The sequence below is a fragment of the Chiloscyllium plagiosum genome, unplaced genomic scaffold (assembly GCF_037043375.1).
Source record: "Chiloscyllium plagiosum isolate Xiang-an unplaced genomic scaffold, Cpla_swu_hap1 HiC_scaffold_11, whole genome shotgun sequence".
Classification (NCBI taxonomy): domain Eukaryota; kingdom Metazoa; phylum Chordata; class Chondrichthyes; order Orectolobiformes; family Hemiscylliidae; genus Chiloscyllium; species Chiloscyllium plagiosum.
In genome coordinates this window covers 2,926,953-2,946,206 of record NW_028270149.1, presented here as the reverse complement: position 1 = coordinate 2,946,206, position 19,254 = coordinate 2,926,953, and the positions used below count along the sequence as shown (strand labels likewise).

Sequence of the window (19,254 nt, the reverse complement as noted above, 5' to 3'; positions counted from 1 at the left end):
AAAAGATGATAGCTGGACTCTCTTGCTGGACATGACCATAGTCTGCCACATGTCAGTCAAATGTAACTTCCCACTGGTCAGCCTAAACATGGGTATTGTCTAGATCTTGCTGCACCTGGACATGGACTGCTTCTGTACACAAGTCTCTACGAATAGTGCTGAACATTGTGCAAACCATCTTCCTTAATGACAAGTAAAATTCAAACATAAATGTCAAATAAAACAACCTGCCAATTATAATTGTACCAACCTTCTATAAATACATCCTCTAAATCCTACATATGTTTACCTGCTTGTGAGAAATGAAAGCTTCTCAATAGGTATGAACAATGGGGAAACAATAACTCAAGCAGTCGGACTAGCAACATGTACAGATGGAATGCAATGTCATGGATTCAGTTATATCATGATCGCTGCACAGCTGAGTTTATAAATGGCTAGCTGAGATATTGATGATTTATTTCAAATATACACAATTTTGCAAAGTCAGGTGTATATTGCCTCAAACACCCACATAACCATTGCCAGCCAGTGATGAAACATAGGATAACTTACAGAAAAGGAGCATGTACCAATTCTTTTCAGGGAAGATCAGCAAGGAAATTAACGTTATTACCTGACACAGAATAGGTTGAGATATGAGAAGTCCATGACAGAATATTTACATGTGAACTCCAGATTCCAAGTGTGATGGGTTTTTCCTCTGTAATGCTGACTTACAGCACCAGGGACCCAAGTTCAATTCCAGCCTCAGGCAATTGTCTGTGTGGAGTTTGCACATTCTCCCCATACATGTGTGGGTTTCCTCTGAGTGCTCCAGTTTCCTCCTACATCTAACGTTGTGCAGGTTCTGTGATCTGGCCATGCTAAAGTGCCCATTGTGTTCAGGGATGTGGGTTAGGTGCGCTTGGAGGAGTAAATGTACAGTAATAAGTTAGGGGAATGGGGTCTGGGCAGGGTACTCTTGAGGGTCAGTGTGGACTTGGTGGGCCTAATGGCTTGTTTCCATAATGTAAGGATTCCATGAACAATAGAACTAGAGAGCTACAGATCAAAGGAGAAGGCAGTTGTTGAATGGGCAGAAATAGAATGCAGAGGGAATGTCAGGAAAGATACATAGTTGATAGAGCAAAGGGATGGGTTAAAGTGTGTGTCTGTTTCAAAGCAAGGAGTGTCAGGAATAAGTGATGAACTTAGAGCATGGGTCAGTACTTGGAACTATGACGTTGCAGCCGTAACGAAGACTTGGATTTCACAGGGGCAGGAATGGTTGCTGGATGTTCCAGGGTTTAGATCTTTTAAGAACAGGGAGGAGTAGCAGCATTGTTAATTAGAGAGTGCACCACAGCTGCAGAAAAGGTGGTTGTTGAGAAGGATTTGTTGACTGAGTCAGTATGGGTGGAAATCAGTAACAGGAAAGGAGCAGCCAATTTATTGGGTGTTTTCTATAGGACACCCAAACCCTCTCCCCCCAAGGTGCAGATGGAACAGAGTTGTTGTTATGGGCGACTTCAACTTCCCCAATATTGATTGGAACCTCCTTACTCCCGACGGAGCCGATTTTGTCAGGTGTGTCCAGGAAGGATTCCTGACTCAGTATGTAGATACACCGACTAGGAGGGAGGCCATATTAAATTTGGTGCTAGGCAATGAACCAAACCAGGTGTCAGATCTCTCAGTGGGAGAACATTCCTATGACAGTGACCATAACTGTCTCATCTTTACCATAGCCATGGAGGGAGATAGGAACAGACAGTATGGGAAAGGTATTTAACTGGGGAGGGGAAACTATACTGTTATTTGACAGGCGATGTGGATATATTGGGAATAATTGTTCTACGGGAAAGGCACAGCAGAAATGTGGAGGCTGTTTAAGGAGCACTTGTTCAGAGTGTTGGATAACTTTGTCCCACAGACAGGCAAGGAATGGTAAGGTGAAGGAGCCTCGGAGGACAGGAGAAAAGGAGTTTCTCATCAAAAGGAAGGAGGAAGCTTACTTAAGGTTGCAGAAGGATCTGGTACAGCTTTAGAGAATTACAGGGTAGCAAGGCAAGATCTCAAAAATGGCCTGAGGAGAGCTAGTAGGGGGCACGAAAAAGCCTTAGCACAAAGGATTAGGAAAACCCAAAGATGTTCTGCATGTATGTGAGGAATAAGAGAACGATCAGAGAGGGTAGGGCCGATCAGGGGAAGTGGAGGGAACTTGTGCCTGGAGTCTGAAGAGGTAGGGGAAGCCCTAAATGAACTTTTTGCTTCAATATTCACTAGAGAGGGACCTTGTTGATGGTGAAAATAGAGTGTAGCAGGTTAATAGGCTTGAACAAATTGAATTTTTAGAAAGTGGATGTGCTGGAAACTCTGGGAAACATCAAGATAGACCAGTCCGCAGCACTGGACTAGATATATCCAAGGTTATTGTGGGAACCCAGGAATGAAATCGCAGCATGTCTGGCAACGATCTTTGCATCCTCAGACACCACTGGAGCAGAACCGGCTGACTGGAGGGAGGCAAATGTTGTTCCTCTGTTCAAGAAAGGGAATAGGGAAATCCCAAGGGATTGCAGACCAGCCAGGCTTACATCTGTGGTAAGCAAGGTACTGGAAAGAACCCTGAGAGACAGGGCTTATGACTATTTGGAAAAACAGTTTGATTAAAAATAATCAGCATGGCTTTGTGGGGAGCAGGTCATGCCTCAAGTCTTATTGAGTTACTGCCTAGATTGGAGGGCTTGTTTTATGAGGCGGCGCAAGTGCACTTGGGCTTTTCACACTGGAGATGAGGACGACGAGTGATAACTTGATAGAGGTATACAAGGTAATGAGAGGCATAGATAGAGTAGATAGCCAGAGACTTTTCCCCAGGGCAGAAATACATGTCACGAGGGTCACAATTTTAAGATGATTGGAGAAAGGTATAGGGGAGATGTCAGAGGTAGGTTCTTTACGCAGAGTGTGGTGGGTGAGTGGAATGCACTGCCAGCGGTGGTAGTAGAGTCAGAGACATTAGGGAAATTTAAGTGACTGCTGGACAAGCACGTGAACAGCAGTAAATTAAGGGGAGTGTAGGTTAGGTTCATCTTACATTAAGATAAACGCTCGGCACAACATTGTGGGCCGAAGGGCCTGCACGGTGCTGTACTGTTCTGTGATTTATGTAAATAGATTTACCTGCTTCCATTTGAAAGAATGTGTGCAGGCTCATTTCCATTAAATCTTAGGGCCAATGTTTTGGAGTATTTTTCTTATCATTCACATCAAGAATTAACATGTACAGTTTAGTTATAAGCTAGGTTCTCTGATGCCCACTCAGTCATTCACCTGAAAATTTACCCACTTTTTAAAAAAATTAGATTCCTTACACAATGTGGAAACAGACCCTTCAGCCCAACAAGTCCACACCGACGCTCCAAAGAGTAACCTACCCAGACCCATTTCCCTCTGACTAACACACTTAACACTATGGGCAATATAACATAGCCAATTCAGCTGACCTACACATCTCTGGATTGTGGGAGGAAATCGGAGCACCCAGAGGAAACCCATTCAGACATGGAGAGTGTGCAAACTCCACACACACAGACAGTCACCCAAGGCTGGAATTGAAACTGGGTCCCTGGCGCTGTGAGGCAACAGTTCTTACCACTGTGCCACCGTGTATCCTGGTCTGAACTAACATGGTCAGTAAGCTACAACAATTGTTTCATTTCTGTGGGTAAAGTAAACTTTTCAGAACTTGTTCAAAATTCATCCTTCACAACCTGAAGCATGACGCATTGCCCTAGCTCAGCTGAAAACAGTTTTTTTGTTGTGTCCCAAAGAGAATTTATTTTCCTGCAAGTTTAAACAGTGAAATAACTTCAGTTTACAAATGTAAGAGCAGTAACCATTTTGACAAACTCACCCTTTTCTTAAATCCAAAATAAGCACCAACAAAAGTTAGTGGCACTGAAATTCCAAACCACATCGCCAAAATTGCCACAAGTGTTCCAAAGGGAATGGCAGCAGATGATCCTTCTACCCAAAGGATGAGATTTGTGATAAAGAAATCAATGAAGACAATTCTGTGAATGGAAGTAACATTATCTTTATATTAAAGCATTGCAGCATCATTTCATTAGACAACCTAAAAAAAACTACACAATCTTATCGACAGTGCTTCTACATTATTAATTCAGTGTGTAAATCAAATTAATCCACGGGACCAGTCAAATTAAGCACAAACTACAGAGTAATGAAATCAGAACATTAACAATTCCCCCCCCCCCCACCCCCCCCAAGCTCCACTTGCTGGAAGTAGTAATTTCTTTATCTGTAGTTTTACCTGATCAACTGTGCACTTACAGCATCTGGAGTCTTTTATTTGTGTCTCCCAGAACGTTTGCTCAGACACTGCCCCTGCCAAAGCACCTGGTTCCTACAACCAGATCCTTCCTGAATCATCTGTCCATTAACCAGTCAATCTCTGAGAAACCATCACCAGTCCAACTCTCCTAAACTCTCTAACATCCCAATTTAATATTCTACCACTAGCCTGACACACTCTTCCATGTAACCTTTTGCTGAAGGTGCAAAGATTGTAGTAGTTTGGTCTTCTTTAATCCTAAAAGACTGAAGCAATAAGTCAATGAGTGGAATGAAGCATCTAAAAATATTGGTGTGTACGATTTGTCTTTTTTTTTAAAATGGCACATAAGACTGACAGATTGTTTGAGTTTAATGGTTACAGAGTGTAATGGAAGCCCAAAACCAAAAATTGTTTTACAGAAGAAAATGATAATCAAATCTCATTTCCTTCGACATTTGACAAGTTTAAAACAAGACTGCCATTTTCTTCTTCAACAGAAGATGGGAAGTGAAGTATTTTGAATAACAACATACCATCTGCTTTATGTAACTTAGGTGCTCTATTATTTTAGAATCAATTTGCACTGATGGAAAAGTAGAATGCATATAGTCACTAAAGGCAAAGTTTAAAAAAGACAGCAAATGTGCAAAGGGAAGAAAATTTAAAATTGAAAGCTTAGGGTTGGTGCGAAGAAGGGAGAATCATCTATGAAAGAAAAGCAGGACAGAGTACCAATCACACGGAAAAACTGCCAGATCCAGGTACAACATAAATTGAACGGCCGATAATTTCAAGGATCTCCTATTCTGCCAGCAAAATAATTAAACTAGGGTTACGTACTTCCCAGCAGGTGGTCTTCACATCCAATGATTGGCAAAGTGGAAGAAGGAATTGCCAGCTGGTTACAGTGCAACTCAAGAATCTCAGTTTTGGTTTTTAACTCCTAAGGCCCCTTTGCCTTTGCACGCAACCATGCCAGAACCCAAAGCACAGCTTGTGGTCTCAGATTAGTACCAGCTTTGTAAATGCATCCTTAATGTTAATCGAATTTAGTTCTTTCAGAACATAAACAGAGTACATACTTGCAGGATGTTTCAGTAATTAATAAGTGGCTGTCACATGATCAAAGGTTGGACAGTTGGGTTTGTACCCATTGGAATTTTGAAGAACGGGAGATGATCTTGTTGAAACGTGAAGTATGACATTACACGATAGGGTGGTTGCTAAAAGGATTTTTCCTTTATGGGAGAAACTAAAATGAAGAAACACAGCTCTAAAGTAAATGGTTTCCTATTTAATCTGGAGATCAGGAGAACTTTATTCTCTTAAGAGTCTTAGACTTTGAAATTCTATTCAACAGAGACTGCATCTTTTTAAGGCTGATTTGAATAGATCCTAGATCGACAAAGGAATCTAAGGGTACAAGGGGTGGTCAATAATGTAGCATTCAGGCCACAATCAGATCAGCCAAGATCTTAAATTGTAGAGAAGGCTCAAGGGGCCGAATAGCCTAATCCTGCTCTTATTTTGTATATACTTGCACAAAATCCCCGAAACACCATTTCGATCTAATTTGGTACATTTCTGTTTTCATGCAATAACTGAAATTTGAGGCCAGGATGATACAAGATAGGTGGGCATAGTGCAGGAAAATTGAATAGAGTTAGGTGACCAGTTATGATTATATTCATAGCAGGACAGCTATGAGAGTCAAATCGTCCACACCTAGTACCTTTTACATTCTAAGCTCTTTAGATATTTTAAGAGGCCAAAATAAGTGAAACATTAATGGTACTATCACAAATAATCAGGTAATTAATGTGTCACATAGCACTGTTTCTGCAAAGCTTACTCATCTTGCTTTACACATAATGACATGATTTGATTAAAATATGTGCATTACCAAAATTAAAGGCAAGCACAGATTCTACAAGCTACAGAAATAGGATGACAAGTACTAACCCAGGGCACAGAAATGAAGTCAGGAGAACATTGGTCTTCCATTTCTCACCACCAAATGCTGTGGAAAAATCACAACAATTAACCAAAGATTATCCTGTCAAATTCTGTTTGTCCAGCAATCCAGAGCATTGAAATCTTTTCCAAATTCAAAACATTTTTGGTCACTCCCGAATGCTGCTGGAACAGGTGTGCAGAGCTCCCTTTTGTCCCAGGTCCAATGCAGTAAGACAGTACATAATCAGTTCGCAATTTAAAACAATCACAGCAAAAAAAAATTATGTGCCTTTGTGCACATTGTTTCTTGATGAAGTTTCTTACCCAGATACCAACAGTGCCAAATTTAAGTGTTCAAGCAACTTTATTCTTCAAAAGGGAGGGGATTGCCAAATAGATCTGACAGAAGGTCACCGATGTGACAAAGTCAACTGTTTCTCTCTCCAAGGCTGCAAGTTATATGTTTATTTCAGTTATTACTGAAGTGGGTCAAGGAAGCAGCTCACCTTCTCAAAGGGATGGGCAATAAATGCTGACCAGCTGATGCTTACAAATTATTCCAGCTTGCAATTTGCCAAGTTTGTTTGATTGACTGACCACAAAATAAAGAGGCTGCTCTTGTTTTGCTTTGAAAAATGCTGTCAAGAGTAAGAAGCTACAAATCGCAGCAAGTGGACCTTGGGTAGCTGAACAGCTCTGGATGTGAGCACTACGGCCCGAAGACTTCAGATTTTTGGAAGGGCAAGTGGAATCTGTCTTTGCAGTAAGAACAAGTGTATTGAGTCGGAAGAGATGGAGAGGTCTTGAATGAGTACTTTTCTTCAGTATTTACGAACGAGAGGGACCGTATTGTTGAAGAGGAGAGTATGAAACGGACTGGTAAGCTAGAGGAGATACTTGTTAGGAAGGAAGATGTGTTGGACATTTTGAACAACTTGAGGATAGACAAGTCCCCCGGGCCTGACGGGATATATCCTAGGATTATGTGGGAAGCAAGAGAGGAAATTGCAGTACCGTTAGCAATGATCTTTGTCTTCACTGTCAACGGGGGTGGTACCAGGGGACTGGAGAGTGGCGAATGTTGTGGCCCTGTTCAAAATAGGGAATAGGGATAACCCCGGGAATTACAGGCCAGTTAGTCTTACTTCGGTGGTAAGCAAAGTAATGGAAAGGGTACTGAGGGATAGGATTTATGAGTATCTGGAAAGACACTGCTTGATTAGGGACAGCCAGCACGGATTTGTGAAGGGTAGGTCTTGCCTTACAAGTCTTATTGAATTCTTTGAGGAGGTGACCAAGCATGTGGATGAGGGTAGAGCAGTGGATGTAGTATACATGGATTTTAGTAAGGCATTTGATAAGGTTCCCCATGGTAGGCTTATGCGGAAAGTCAGGAGGCATGGGACAGAGGGAAATTTGGCCAATTGGATAGAAAACTGGCCAACCGGTCGAAGTCAGAGTGGTGGTGGATGGTAAATATTCAGCCTGGAGCCCAGTTACAAGTGGAGTTCCGCAGGGATCAGTTCTGGATCCTCTGCTGTTTGTAATTTTTATTAATGACTTGGATGAGGGAGTCGAAGGGTGGGTCAGTAAATTTGCAGATGATACGAAGATTGGTGGAGTTGTGGATAGTGAGGAGGGCTGTTGTCGGCTACAAAGGGACTTAGATATGTTGCAGAGCTGGGCTGAGGAGTGGCAGATGGAGTTCAACCCTGCCAAGTGTGAGGTTGTCCATTTTGGAAAGACAAATAGGAATGCAGAATACAGGGTTAACGGTAGGGTTCTTAGTGAGGTGGAGGAACAGAGGGATCTTAGGGTCTATGTTCATAGATCATTGAAAGTTGCCACTCAGGTGGATAGAGCTTGTAAGAAGGCCTATGGTTTATTAGCGTTCATTAGCAGAGGGATTGAATTCAAGAGTCGTGAAGTGATGTGACAGCTGTACAGGACTTTGGTTAGGCCACATTTGGAGTACTGTGTGCAGTTCTGGTCGCCTCACTTTAGGAAAGATGTGGAAGCTTTGGAGAGGGTGCAGAGAAGATTTACCAGGATGTTGCCTGGAATGGACAATAAGTCGTACGAGGATAGGTTGAGTGTGCTAGACCTTTTCTCGTTGGAACGGCGAAGGATGAGGGGTGACTTGATAGAGGTTTGTAAGATGATCAGAGAAATAGATAGAGTAAACAGTCAGAAACTTTTTCCCTGGGTACAACAGTGTGTTACAAGGGGACATAAATTTAAGGTGAAGGGTCGAAGGTATAGGGGGGATGTCAGGGGTAGGTTCTTTACCCAGAGAGTGGTGGGGGCATGGAATGCGCTGCCTGTGGGAGTGGCAGAGTCAGAATCATTGGCAAACTTTAAGCGGCAATTGGATAGGTACATGGATGGGTGCTTAAGCTAGGACAAATGTTCGGCACAACATCGTGGGCCGAAGGGCCTGTTCTGTGCTGTATTGTTCTATGTTCTAAAAGCACTGAAACCCTGAAGGAAACCAGTTTAGTTTCCCTCACGTGTTGATATTAACCATTAACTTGCAGACTTTGCAATTTGTGAAACAATCGCTCTTTGACTCCTGCAAGAAAATGAAGTGCACCTGCAGAGGAGAGAGAGAAGAACAGCAACTCTTGGCAAGAAAAGGATCTCAGCAAATCCTGCAGGTAGAGGGTCACTGAACAGTCTTCCTAGTTTTTCCCTCCACCCATAAACACCAATGGATTATGGACTATGCTTAGCTATCTTTATTTATAAAGAATAGTAATTCTTGTTAAATACAGAAACCCGGTCTACGTATTCTGTTAATGTAGGTCTAAAAAGACTTGTAAATTGAGAATTTGACATGAATCAGAATCCGTACAGTGCAAAGAGGGGCCATCTGGCCCGCTGAAGGGCATCCACCCTGATGCCAATCTGATTACAAATTGGACATTGGTCATCAGGGTGGAGTGCTTCTCTGACGCTTCATACACCCATCTCCACACTTAGCCTCAACAAGGAAAATCTTAGATAAAACTTCACAATTTAGATGTTTATAAAATAAATTAAAAATGAAGAAACAATGCAACTGATCGCAGCTTCTCAGATATTGAACTTTAACATTAGAGTCAGAGTGCATACACAAAACTTCGTGCTAGTTTACTGATTGCAGTAACTTCAGGGTAATAACATGCTTGCACCCAATTGTCTTCATTACTATTAACAAGACTGATCTAACATAATGCAGAAGTAGTCAATGACGAAAAGCAATTACACAGTGCATCACTTACTCTTATACATTCTGGCAGAAACATATCCTGCAGGTGTTCCAAGCAAGACCCACAGAACAACAGCACAAGTCATCAGTGCTCCTCGGTTAGCAGGTGAAAGAAACCCAAGACAGGCAAGGACTGCAAAGGGTGGAAAAAAATAAATCTCTCATTATGTACAAAATAAAAAAAAACTTTGCTCGGTTTAATTTTCTCAACTGAATGCAGCTTTTCAGTAAAATAATGCATGTCTTGCTGTATAATTCAGGTGATGGAAAAGTATGACATCCTCAAACAAACATTCAATCTGATTAACAGGTCAACTTTTGAACTTTTTGTTGAACTTGTCTTCCTAGTTAGTTTGCTGTTCAGCATCCTAGGGCTAAATAAAACTCCAGCTTCCTGCATGTTGCAATTTGCTCACTCTATTAACTAAGGTCTGTGTGAAGAGAGAGTTAATGCTGGAACATGAGTCAGAGATGTGCAGCACAGAAACAGACCTCTCGGTCCAACTCATCCATTCCAACCAGTCATCCTAACCTAATCTCGCCCCACCTGCCAGCACCCGGCCCATATCCCTGAACACCCTTCCTATTCATATACCCATCCAGATGCCTTTTAAATGTTGTAATTGTACTAGCCTCCACCACTTCCTCTGGCAGCTCATTGCATACACTCACTACCCTGTGAGAGAAAAATGTGCCCCTTAGGTCCCTATTATATCTTTGCCCTCTCGACTCTCCCACCCCAGGGAAAAGACCATGTCTGTTTACCCTATCCATGCCCCTCATGATTTTATAAACTGCTATAAGGTCACCCCTCAGCCTCTGACGCTACAGGGAAAACAGCCCCAGCCTATTCAGCCTCTCCCTATAGTTCAAACCCTCCAACCCTGGCAATATCCTTGTAAATCTTTTCTGAACCCTTTCAAGTTTCATAACATCCTTCTGATAATACTTGTGTTTCGACTAAGAATTCCATCTGTAAAATTAACTTCTGTCTGAATCAATAATCAACTCGTGTTTCTTCGAGCATGTTTGTTCTTAATTTCCACGAAAGCACAAGTCTGACTGACAATAGCAGTTACAAAAATTTGTAGGCCTCCATTCCTAGGATTCTAAAAGCAATTTATCACTGAAACTAACCCCAAGCTGACCTTCAAACTATAAACTTGTACTTCACAAAAGTCCATTATTTTTGAGACAAACAGCTCAAGCATCTTCTTGTGTTAACACAAATTGAACATCCTGATGTCCACAGCACAATGCTCTTCTTGAGAATACAACCAGCTGACAGCTAATATTGTGACATGACCTGAAAAAAAAAGTGAATGTGGTGCATTTGGATTTTCAGAAGGCTTTTGATATTAGATTCCAAAAAAAAGGTTAGTGGGCAACCTTGTAACATCGGATAGGAGGCAGTATATTGCATGGATTGACAATTGGTTGACAGAAGAAAATGTGGCAATAAATTAGTCTTTCCCCCGCAGTGGAAGGCAGTGATGAGCGGAGCACTGCGAGGATTACTGCTTGGGCCCCGGCTGAAAGAATCAAATGCAACATTTCCAAGTTTGCTAACCACAAAACTGGGTGGGTTTCAGAGTGGTGGAGTGCATGCAACCTGACTTCAGTGATTCAAATAAGTTGAGTAAGTGGGCAAATACATGGTAAATAAGTACATGGTGAAATGTGAAATTATATGGTGCAGTGTGGAAAAAAAACAGAAAAAGTATTATTAAAATGCTAAGTATTAGGAAGTGTCGACGTACAAAATGATCTGTGTGCCTTTGCACACCAGTAAATGAAAGCAGACAGATAGGTGCAGCAAGCAATTAGTACGTTAGCGTTCATGCCAAGACAATTGGAGTTCAGAAGTGATGTCTCACTATTGTTACACAGGGTCTTGGTAAGACCACGCCCATAATACTGCATGCAGCGTTGGTCTCAATGTCCAAAAAAAGATACACTTGCCATAGAGAGAGTGCAGCAGAGGTTCACTAGGCTAGTATCAAGGATGACAGGATTGTCATAGGAGGAGATACTGGTTTAACTGGGCCTGTATTCATGAGTGGTTACGAGGTGGTCTTAAATAAATTTCTAACAGGACTGGACGGACAAGGTGCAGAGCCAATGTTTTCCCTGGCTGGGAGTACAGAACGCAGAGGTCAGAGGTCAGAGTCTTCTGATTCAGGGTAGGCCACGAAGGACAGATGAGAAAATATGCTTCCACCCAAAGGATAGTGAACCTGTCAAATTTGTTACCACAAAAAAAAAGCAATGGAGGCCAAATCATTGAATCTATTCAAGAAAGAGATAGGTAGATTTTTAGAAATTGAAGGTACTGAAAGGTATGGGGAAAAGCAGGGATGTGGCATTGAGACAGAAGGTCAGTAACTATCAAACTGAATGCTGGAGCAAGCTCGAAGGGCTGAAAAGTCTACTTCCGCTCCCGGTTTTTAATTTTAATCAATCATTTCAGAGGCCAGTTTGTGGTCAGCCTACATTGGTGTCGGTGGAGGTTGTCTAAGCTAAAGACAACGTGTTTCCTTCAGAGTTGACACAGTCCTCAGCTGGGTCAGACTATCTCCTGCACTTCAGCCCTCACCCCCTCTCTTCCCTCCCACAACAGCAATAAAAGACCCCCTTGTCCTCATGTACCATCCCACCAGAATCCACATCCAAAGAATCATTAGCTGCCATTTCCACCAACTCCAACAGAATGCCACCACCAGACACCCATTCCCCTCATCTCCCATGTCAGACTTCAGCTTCCACTCCCGATTCCCACCCCTCCACCACCAAGCCCCTGGTCCACACCTCCGCCAATCTCACCCCCTATCCACAACTTTGTTTGTCCAACTGTTCTTCTCTCTCCTTGGGCTCAACATCCACATATCTTCCCCTCACTATCTTCCGCATTAAAAAAAAAACTATGCTGTTCTAGCTACCAGTCACTTGCATTATTCTTCGACCCCTCCGGAAATACTCAAACTCCACAACCAAGAGTCCCACCTGTGCACTGGCTCTTCCTGCTTTCAGCTACCTCTAACCAACTTGCTCGCTTGCCTCCCACTGCTGAAAAACATTTGAACAACTGTCTCATACCTTGCCTTGGTCACCTGGAGTTTAACTACATTTTACTGCTCAGAGCTACACAGATACCAGGCCAAAGATACTGGCTGTGTGCAAACTGTATTACTATTTTCAGAAACTAGCCCAGAAACAATAAGATAAAATGATAAACCAAAATTATTCAACTCAGTTTTGTAACATAATACTTACAAAGAGTGATAAACATCATTATGAAGATTTGTGTTCCTTGACCAAGGAAAACAGATAAAAGCATTCCCTTCCTCGGAGGCCGAAAAACATCGCCATGCACCAGCTTCCAACCAAATTCTTCCTGAGCATCTTCCTGTGCAGAAAGATAGTTAAACATTACCAAGAGAGAAAAGCACAAAGAAAACTCACTAGTTCACAAATATGACAATGTTTTGTATAACCAACTGCTGCAAAGACACTTCCATTCTGAACCAATTTACAAGTTACAGAGTAACTGCTCTGACTATAGCAAAGTAGGCGGCCATGAAGATGGCCATATGGTGGACTCTGGTTTGGCCGAAAACTCCTCCTACAACTTTAGTGTAAACCTTATTTGGACTTTAATTGCACTCTGAGCTGCACTGAATAGGTTGAAAGTAAGTTATTAATAGACATAATTAATAAAATGTCCATTAGACAAGTTAACCTAGTGAAAGGATTAAGTGGGAAAGCACAGTCAAGGCCCAATGTACAGCCTTACCAAGAGATAGCAGCATATTAGACAGTGGCAAACTTGGGTTCCAAGAACTTCACAAACATAAGTAGGAGCAGAAGTAAGCAACTCAGCCCCTCAAGCCTGCTCCACCATTCAATACACACATGGTTGATTTCACCTCTGCCTCAACTCCACTTTCCTACCTGCTCTGAATAACTCTTCAACCCATACTAATTCAAAACCAGTTCATCTCTTCCTTCAGTTTACTCAATGTCCACCATCCAACATACCTTGGGTTAGCGAATTCCATAGATTCAAGACTTCCAAAAACCATCTTCCTGTGTATCAGGTATGACTCCAAACAGAGTGTGCCCCCTGATACTCTGATTCCAGTTTTGCTAGAGCTCCTTGATGCCACACTCAGTCAAATGCAGCCTTGATGTCAAGGGCTGTCACTCTCCTCTTCCCTCCCCCTCTGGAATTCAGCCCTCTTATCCATATCTGAACCAAGGCTGTTGTGAAGTCAGGTGGCAAATGGTCTGCAGAACCTAAACTATTGATGACACCTTCGTTACTTTACTGATGATCAAGAGTAGACTGATGGGGTGGTAACTGACCGGGTTGGATTTGTCCTGCTTTTTACATACGGGGCATACCTGGGCATGTTGTAACTACACTGGAACATCTTGGGCAGGGAAGGAGCAAGTTCAGGAGTAGACTTGAGTAATATTGCCAGAAAGTTGTCAGGGCCCACAGACTTTGCAATATCCAGCATCTCCAGCCGTTTCTTGATATCATGTGAAGTGAATTGAAATGGTTGAAGACTGGTTTCTGTAATGCTGGGGACTACTGAAAGAGGCCAAGATGGATCATTCACTCAACACTTATCTTTTGCAGTGATGTTTGGGCTGTTCTATTATTGAAGATGGGGATATTTGTGAAGCATCCTCCTCTGGTGACTTTAATTGTCCACCACTACTCACAATTGGATGTGGCAGGACTGCAGAGCTTAGACCAGAGTCGCTGTTAGTGGGATCACTTTGCACTAACACTTGTGCCTTATGCTGTTTGGCACACAAATAGTCCTATTTTGTAGCTTCACCAGGTTGACACCATCTTGGTGCTGCTCCTGGCATGCCCTCCTGCACTCTCTATTGAACTAGGGTTGATCTCCTGGCTGGAGAAAGTGAGGTCTGCAGATCTCCTGGCTTGTTGGTAATGGTTGAGTGGAATATACCAGGTCATGAGGTTACAGGTTGCGGAGTACAATTCTGCTGCTGTTGATTGCCCACAGTATCTCATGAATGCCCAGTCTGGAGTTGTATATCTGATCAAAGTCTGTCCCAGTGAGCACAATGAGAGTGCCACACAACATGGAGGTTATTCTCAATGTGAACACGGGGCTTTGTCTCCACAAGAACTGTGCAGTGGTCACTCTTGCCAATACTGACGTGGGCAGACGCATCTACAGCCACAGGCTGATCAGGATGAGGGCAAGTCTGTTCTTCCCTCTTGCTGGTTCCCTCATCAGTTGGCCAGACTCAGACTAGCAGCTACGTCCTTTAGGACCTAACCAGTTCAATCAATAATATTACTGCTGAGCCACTCTTGGTGGTGGACAGTGAAATCCCACACACAGTACATTTTGTGTCCTTGCCATCCTCAGTGCTTCCTCCAAGCGTTGCTCAACACAGAGGAATATCAACTCATCAACCAAGGAAGTGGTAATCAGGAGGTTGCCTTGCTCATGTTTAACCTGAAGCAATGAGACTTCAGGGGTCTGGAGTCCAAGTGGAGGACTCCAAGGGCAACTCTTTCCCAACTGCATCACACTGTATACCAGTGGGACAGGACATATCCAGGGATGGTGGTGGTGTCCAGGACTGTCTGTAATGTATGATTCAATGAGTACTTTGGCATTAGCCCCCAAATGTTACTAAAGTGGACACTGCAGGGTTGGTAGGGCTAAACTGACAAGGTCACAAGCATTTTCTCTCAGTGACTTGCTGCACATTCACACTTAATTAACATCAAATCGCACGTAGACAGACTAATTCACCAATTTTCCTCTGACTTCAACTATGGGGGATTAAACCTGGTGAAACAGATAAAGAAATCTTGCTCGCTCTGTCAGCTGTGAGGTGGCCAAAAGTTAAACAGCCTCCCTGTTATCTTTTCTTCTCAACTCTACTCTGGCTGTCAATCTTTCTGTAGATGACAAAATTCTGAAGTCAACCAAGAACAGCAAGTTATTTCACAAGGTTCCACACCTGGAGTACTGTGCGCAGTTCTGGTCTCCAAATTTGAGCAAAGACATTCTGGCTATTGAGGAAGTGCAGCATAGGTTCACGAGATCAATTCCTGGAAAGGCGGGACTACCTTACGCTGAAAGACTGGAGCAAATGGGCTTGTATACCTTTGAGTTTAGAAGGTTGAGAGGGAATCTGATTGAGACATAAGATTAGTAAAGGATTGGACACTCTGGAGGCAGGAAACAGGTTTCCGCTGATGGGTGAATGCCAAACCAGAGGACACAGCTTAAAAATACGGGGTAGACCATTTCGGACAGAGATGAGGAGAAACTTCTTCACCCAGAGAGTGGTGGCTGTGTGGAATGCTCTGTCCCAGAGGGCAGTGGAGGCCCAGTCTCTGGATTCATTTAAGAAAGAGTTGGATAGAGCTCTCAAGGATAGTGGAATCAAGGGTTATGGAGATAAGGCAGGAACAGGATACTGATTAAGGATGATCAGCCATGATCATAATGAATGGTGGTGCAGGCTCGAAGGGCAGAATGGCCTACTCCTGCACCTATTGTCTATTAGGTGTGGGTGATACCGACCAGGCCAGCATTTCATACCCATCCTTAATTGCCCAGAGGGCAGTTAACAGCCAATTCTAGTGAGACACTGAAGTTAACAGGTTGGCCAGACCAGGTAAGATGGTAATTGCCTTCCCTAAAAGGACATGAATGATCCAGATGGGTTATTCTGATATTGGGCAATGGTTTCACGGTTACCATTAGATTATCATGTACATGAACATCAACTAGCCACAAAACCACATGACCCACCCTCACATATGGATGCGGAAGGACAATACGTCCATCCTAGGACGAGCCAAACAGAGACACGCGCGAGAATTCCTAGAAGCGTGGCATTCCAAGCGGAATTCTATCAACAGTGTCTTGGATCCCATTTACCACCACCTGAGAAAAAGAACAGGAAATGACGTCGCCAAAGGAAATGGCATCACAAACCCAAACACAAATAGAAAGCAGGCTACACCTCCAGTGTTTCATCCAGACACTCACTAAAAATGTTATCCAGTAGGGTGACGAAACATATGAAAATGAATCTTCCAGCTCAGCGAGCAAACCTACATCAAAATCTCAACCTGAGCTACAAATCTTCTCAAAACCCACTAATTCAATTCAAATTCCACCATCTGCCATGGCAGGATTCAAACCCCAGGTTTATAGAACATTACCAGGATTACTGGATTAATAATGTAAGAAAATACCAAAAGGCCATCACTTCCCTTTATTATCTCACCAACAGACTTGCTGACTCTCTTTTCAAGGCCTAGATTAGAGTGGTAGTGGAAAAGCACAGCAGGTCAGGCAGCATCAAGGAGCAGGAAAGTCAAAGTTTCGGACAAAAGCCCTTCATCAGGAATTCACCATCTCTTTTCAAGGCAACTATCCTTGAAGCACACAAACCAAAAACGTATCTATTTCCACTTTAGAATCTAAATTTCTAAATACTAAGAACATATTATAAATTTTCACCACAAAAGACAGAGCATGCAATACTGCATATTTCAACGTGACAAGAAATCATGAACATTAAGAACAACTCAAGCTTCATATCAGCAGAGAGAAAAAGTGAATCTTGAGTGATCCAGGGTGATTAAAAAAGGGTATTACGTACTGAACAAATTAAACAAAGCAAAGTTATTGTAGGTATTGGAAGGATTCCATACCTCAGTTGTGAAAGAGATACACAACTGCATCAAATTTGTAAATAGTATGACTTCCATTTGAAGACAAACCCAACAATGGGACTTACCGCAGAGTCAATCTGATTGTATCGCGCAATATCCTTATGAAGGGTCCGAAGCATAATCATTGCCACCATCCCAGATAAGAACAGGACAATCACAAGGGAATTCATAATACTGAGAAAGAAAAGGGAAATATCAACATCTATGAACTCTTAACTAGTCATAAATAAGATGGCCAGACTTCTGCACACTGCACTGTTTCAAGGATATAATGAACAAAGTACAGCAAACTTATGAACTGGTACCTTTGGAACCAAGGCTGCATCAGTTGATCAAGAGTTCCACATAATCAAAGTAAAAACACGCAGATCTAATCTTAAGAGTAGTAACAGAAAAGTAATGCAGGGGGTTATGCTCGTATATCTGATTCACAGCATAAATTACTTCAATAAAGCTTAATACTGATGATGTGGAGGTGCCAGTGTTGGACTGGGGTGGATAAAGTTAAAAATCACAAGACCAGATTTTTGACAACAGGTTTATTTGGAAGTATTAGCTTTCGGAGCACTGCTCCTTCATCAGATAGCTGTCGAGCAGGATCATAACTTTATTTTAATGAACCAAAACCTGCAATCCATTCTGAAAAATTGAAAACTTTACAGCAGTCTAGGTTTGTTCAATATATTGTTTCAGTTGCAAGACACTAATCTTATGCTCTAAGATGTGTCTTATGGTCCTACTCCACAGCTACCTGAAGGAGTGGGCTCCAAAAGCTAGTACTTCCAAATAAACTTGTTGGACTATAACCTGGTGTGTGATTTTTAAATAAAGCTTAATGCAGCAGCATCTTCTCAGTCACACCATCAACTTGGTGATCATGGAAATTGCAATAATACAGTAAACCTCCAAGATTTCAGGAATATAATTTTTACTGGTTTATCAAAAGTGCTGGTTCATTAGATGCCAGTTAAAACAAAGATTGCTGCATATCAGTTTAGGTGTGGAGGCTGTTTTCATTAAGTGGGGACTCAAACAGTAGCACACCCTCAGGTTGAGGGGTCAACTACTGGGATTGAGAGAAAATTCTTCACTTGAAGGGTTGTGAATCTTGAAATGCTCTAACCAAGAGCATAATGGATGTTTTGTCATTGAGCACATTCACACCAATCTCTAAGCTACGCATTGAACTCCTTGACTTGATTTACTCACGTTTGTGCTCCCTTGGTTCAGGTAGTAATCCTGAGACTATCAGCTTGGGGGTTCTGCTTTTTGATTTAGGTCCTAACTGTTTAAATTCTTTCATGAGAACCTTCTTTCCTGTGCTGAGGAAGCTAATTCGGATTTCTCTTCACAGATACTGCCAGACCGTCTAAGCTTTTCCAACAATTTGTTTGTTTCTAATAAACAGCATCCACAGTTCTTTCGATTTTTACTTAAATCTATTCTGTTCCAAACAGACAAGGAGCAATCTCCTCAGATGAAGCCAAACAGTTTGGAGCATGTTATTGTGCAGATCATTGTGCAGCACAGAATACTGGGTTCACCTTGAGGTTTCAGTGTGAAGAGTCAACCAGCACGAGGTGAACCACTCAACTGGGTACACATGGCAAAACTGCAGTTTCTTTATGCTCCTGGAAACTCCACAAGCTGTTTATCCCACTGGCAATGTAGTGACAATCAAAGTGGCCAATGCCTGGTTTACCTGGCCTCCTGAAGATACTCACTAACTGTGCAACAAGCTCTCCTCTTCCTCCATCAGTATGCTTACACCTCAAAATAGCGTTACTGTATCACAGTTGAGGGGATGCAGGGTCACACCCCATATTGTTTCTGGAGTCAGTTTCACAATCTCACTGCAGTGTTGCCAAGTGCATCCTGTTGAAGTTGAGTGGTTAACCTAGTGGTGCTAGTTGACCCTTAAAATTTCACAACTAAAAATTTGGGTCAGAACTC

The 19,254-nt window shown here is 42.4% G+C and overlaps 1 protein-coding gene across 1 annotated transcript in view; it reads right to left on the bottom strand.

Annotated features, from left to right (window-relative positions):
- LOC122557447 (transmembrane 9 superfamily member 2-like) overlaps positions 1 to 19,254 on the bottom strand; it is a 127,607-nt gene that overhangs the window by 32,604 nt on the left and 75,749 nt on the right. The window contains exons 9-13 of the mRNA XM_043705203.2: positions 17,367 to 17,475; positions 12,825 to 12,957; positions 9,565 to 9,684; positions 6,308 to 6,365; positions 3,902 to 4,061 (exon numbers count right to left, since the gene is read on the bottom strand). Coding sequence (XP_043561138.2) covers positions 3,902 to 4,061; positions 6,308 to 6,365; positions 9,565 to 9,684; positions 12,825 to 12,957; positions 17,367 to 17,475 — 580 coding nt within the window. The remainder of the gene's footprint in view (positions 1 to 3,901; positions 4,062 to 6,307; positions 6,366 to 9,564; positions 9,685 to 12,824; positions 12,958 to 17,366; positions 17,476 to 19,254) is intronic.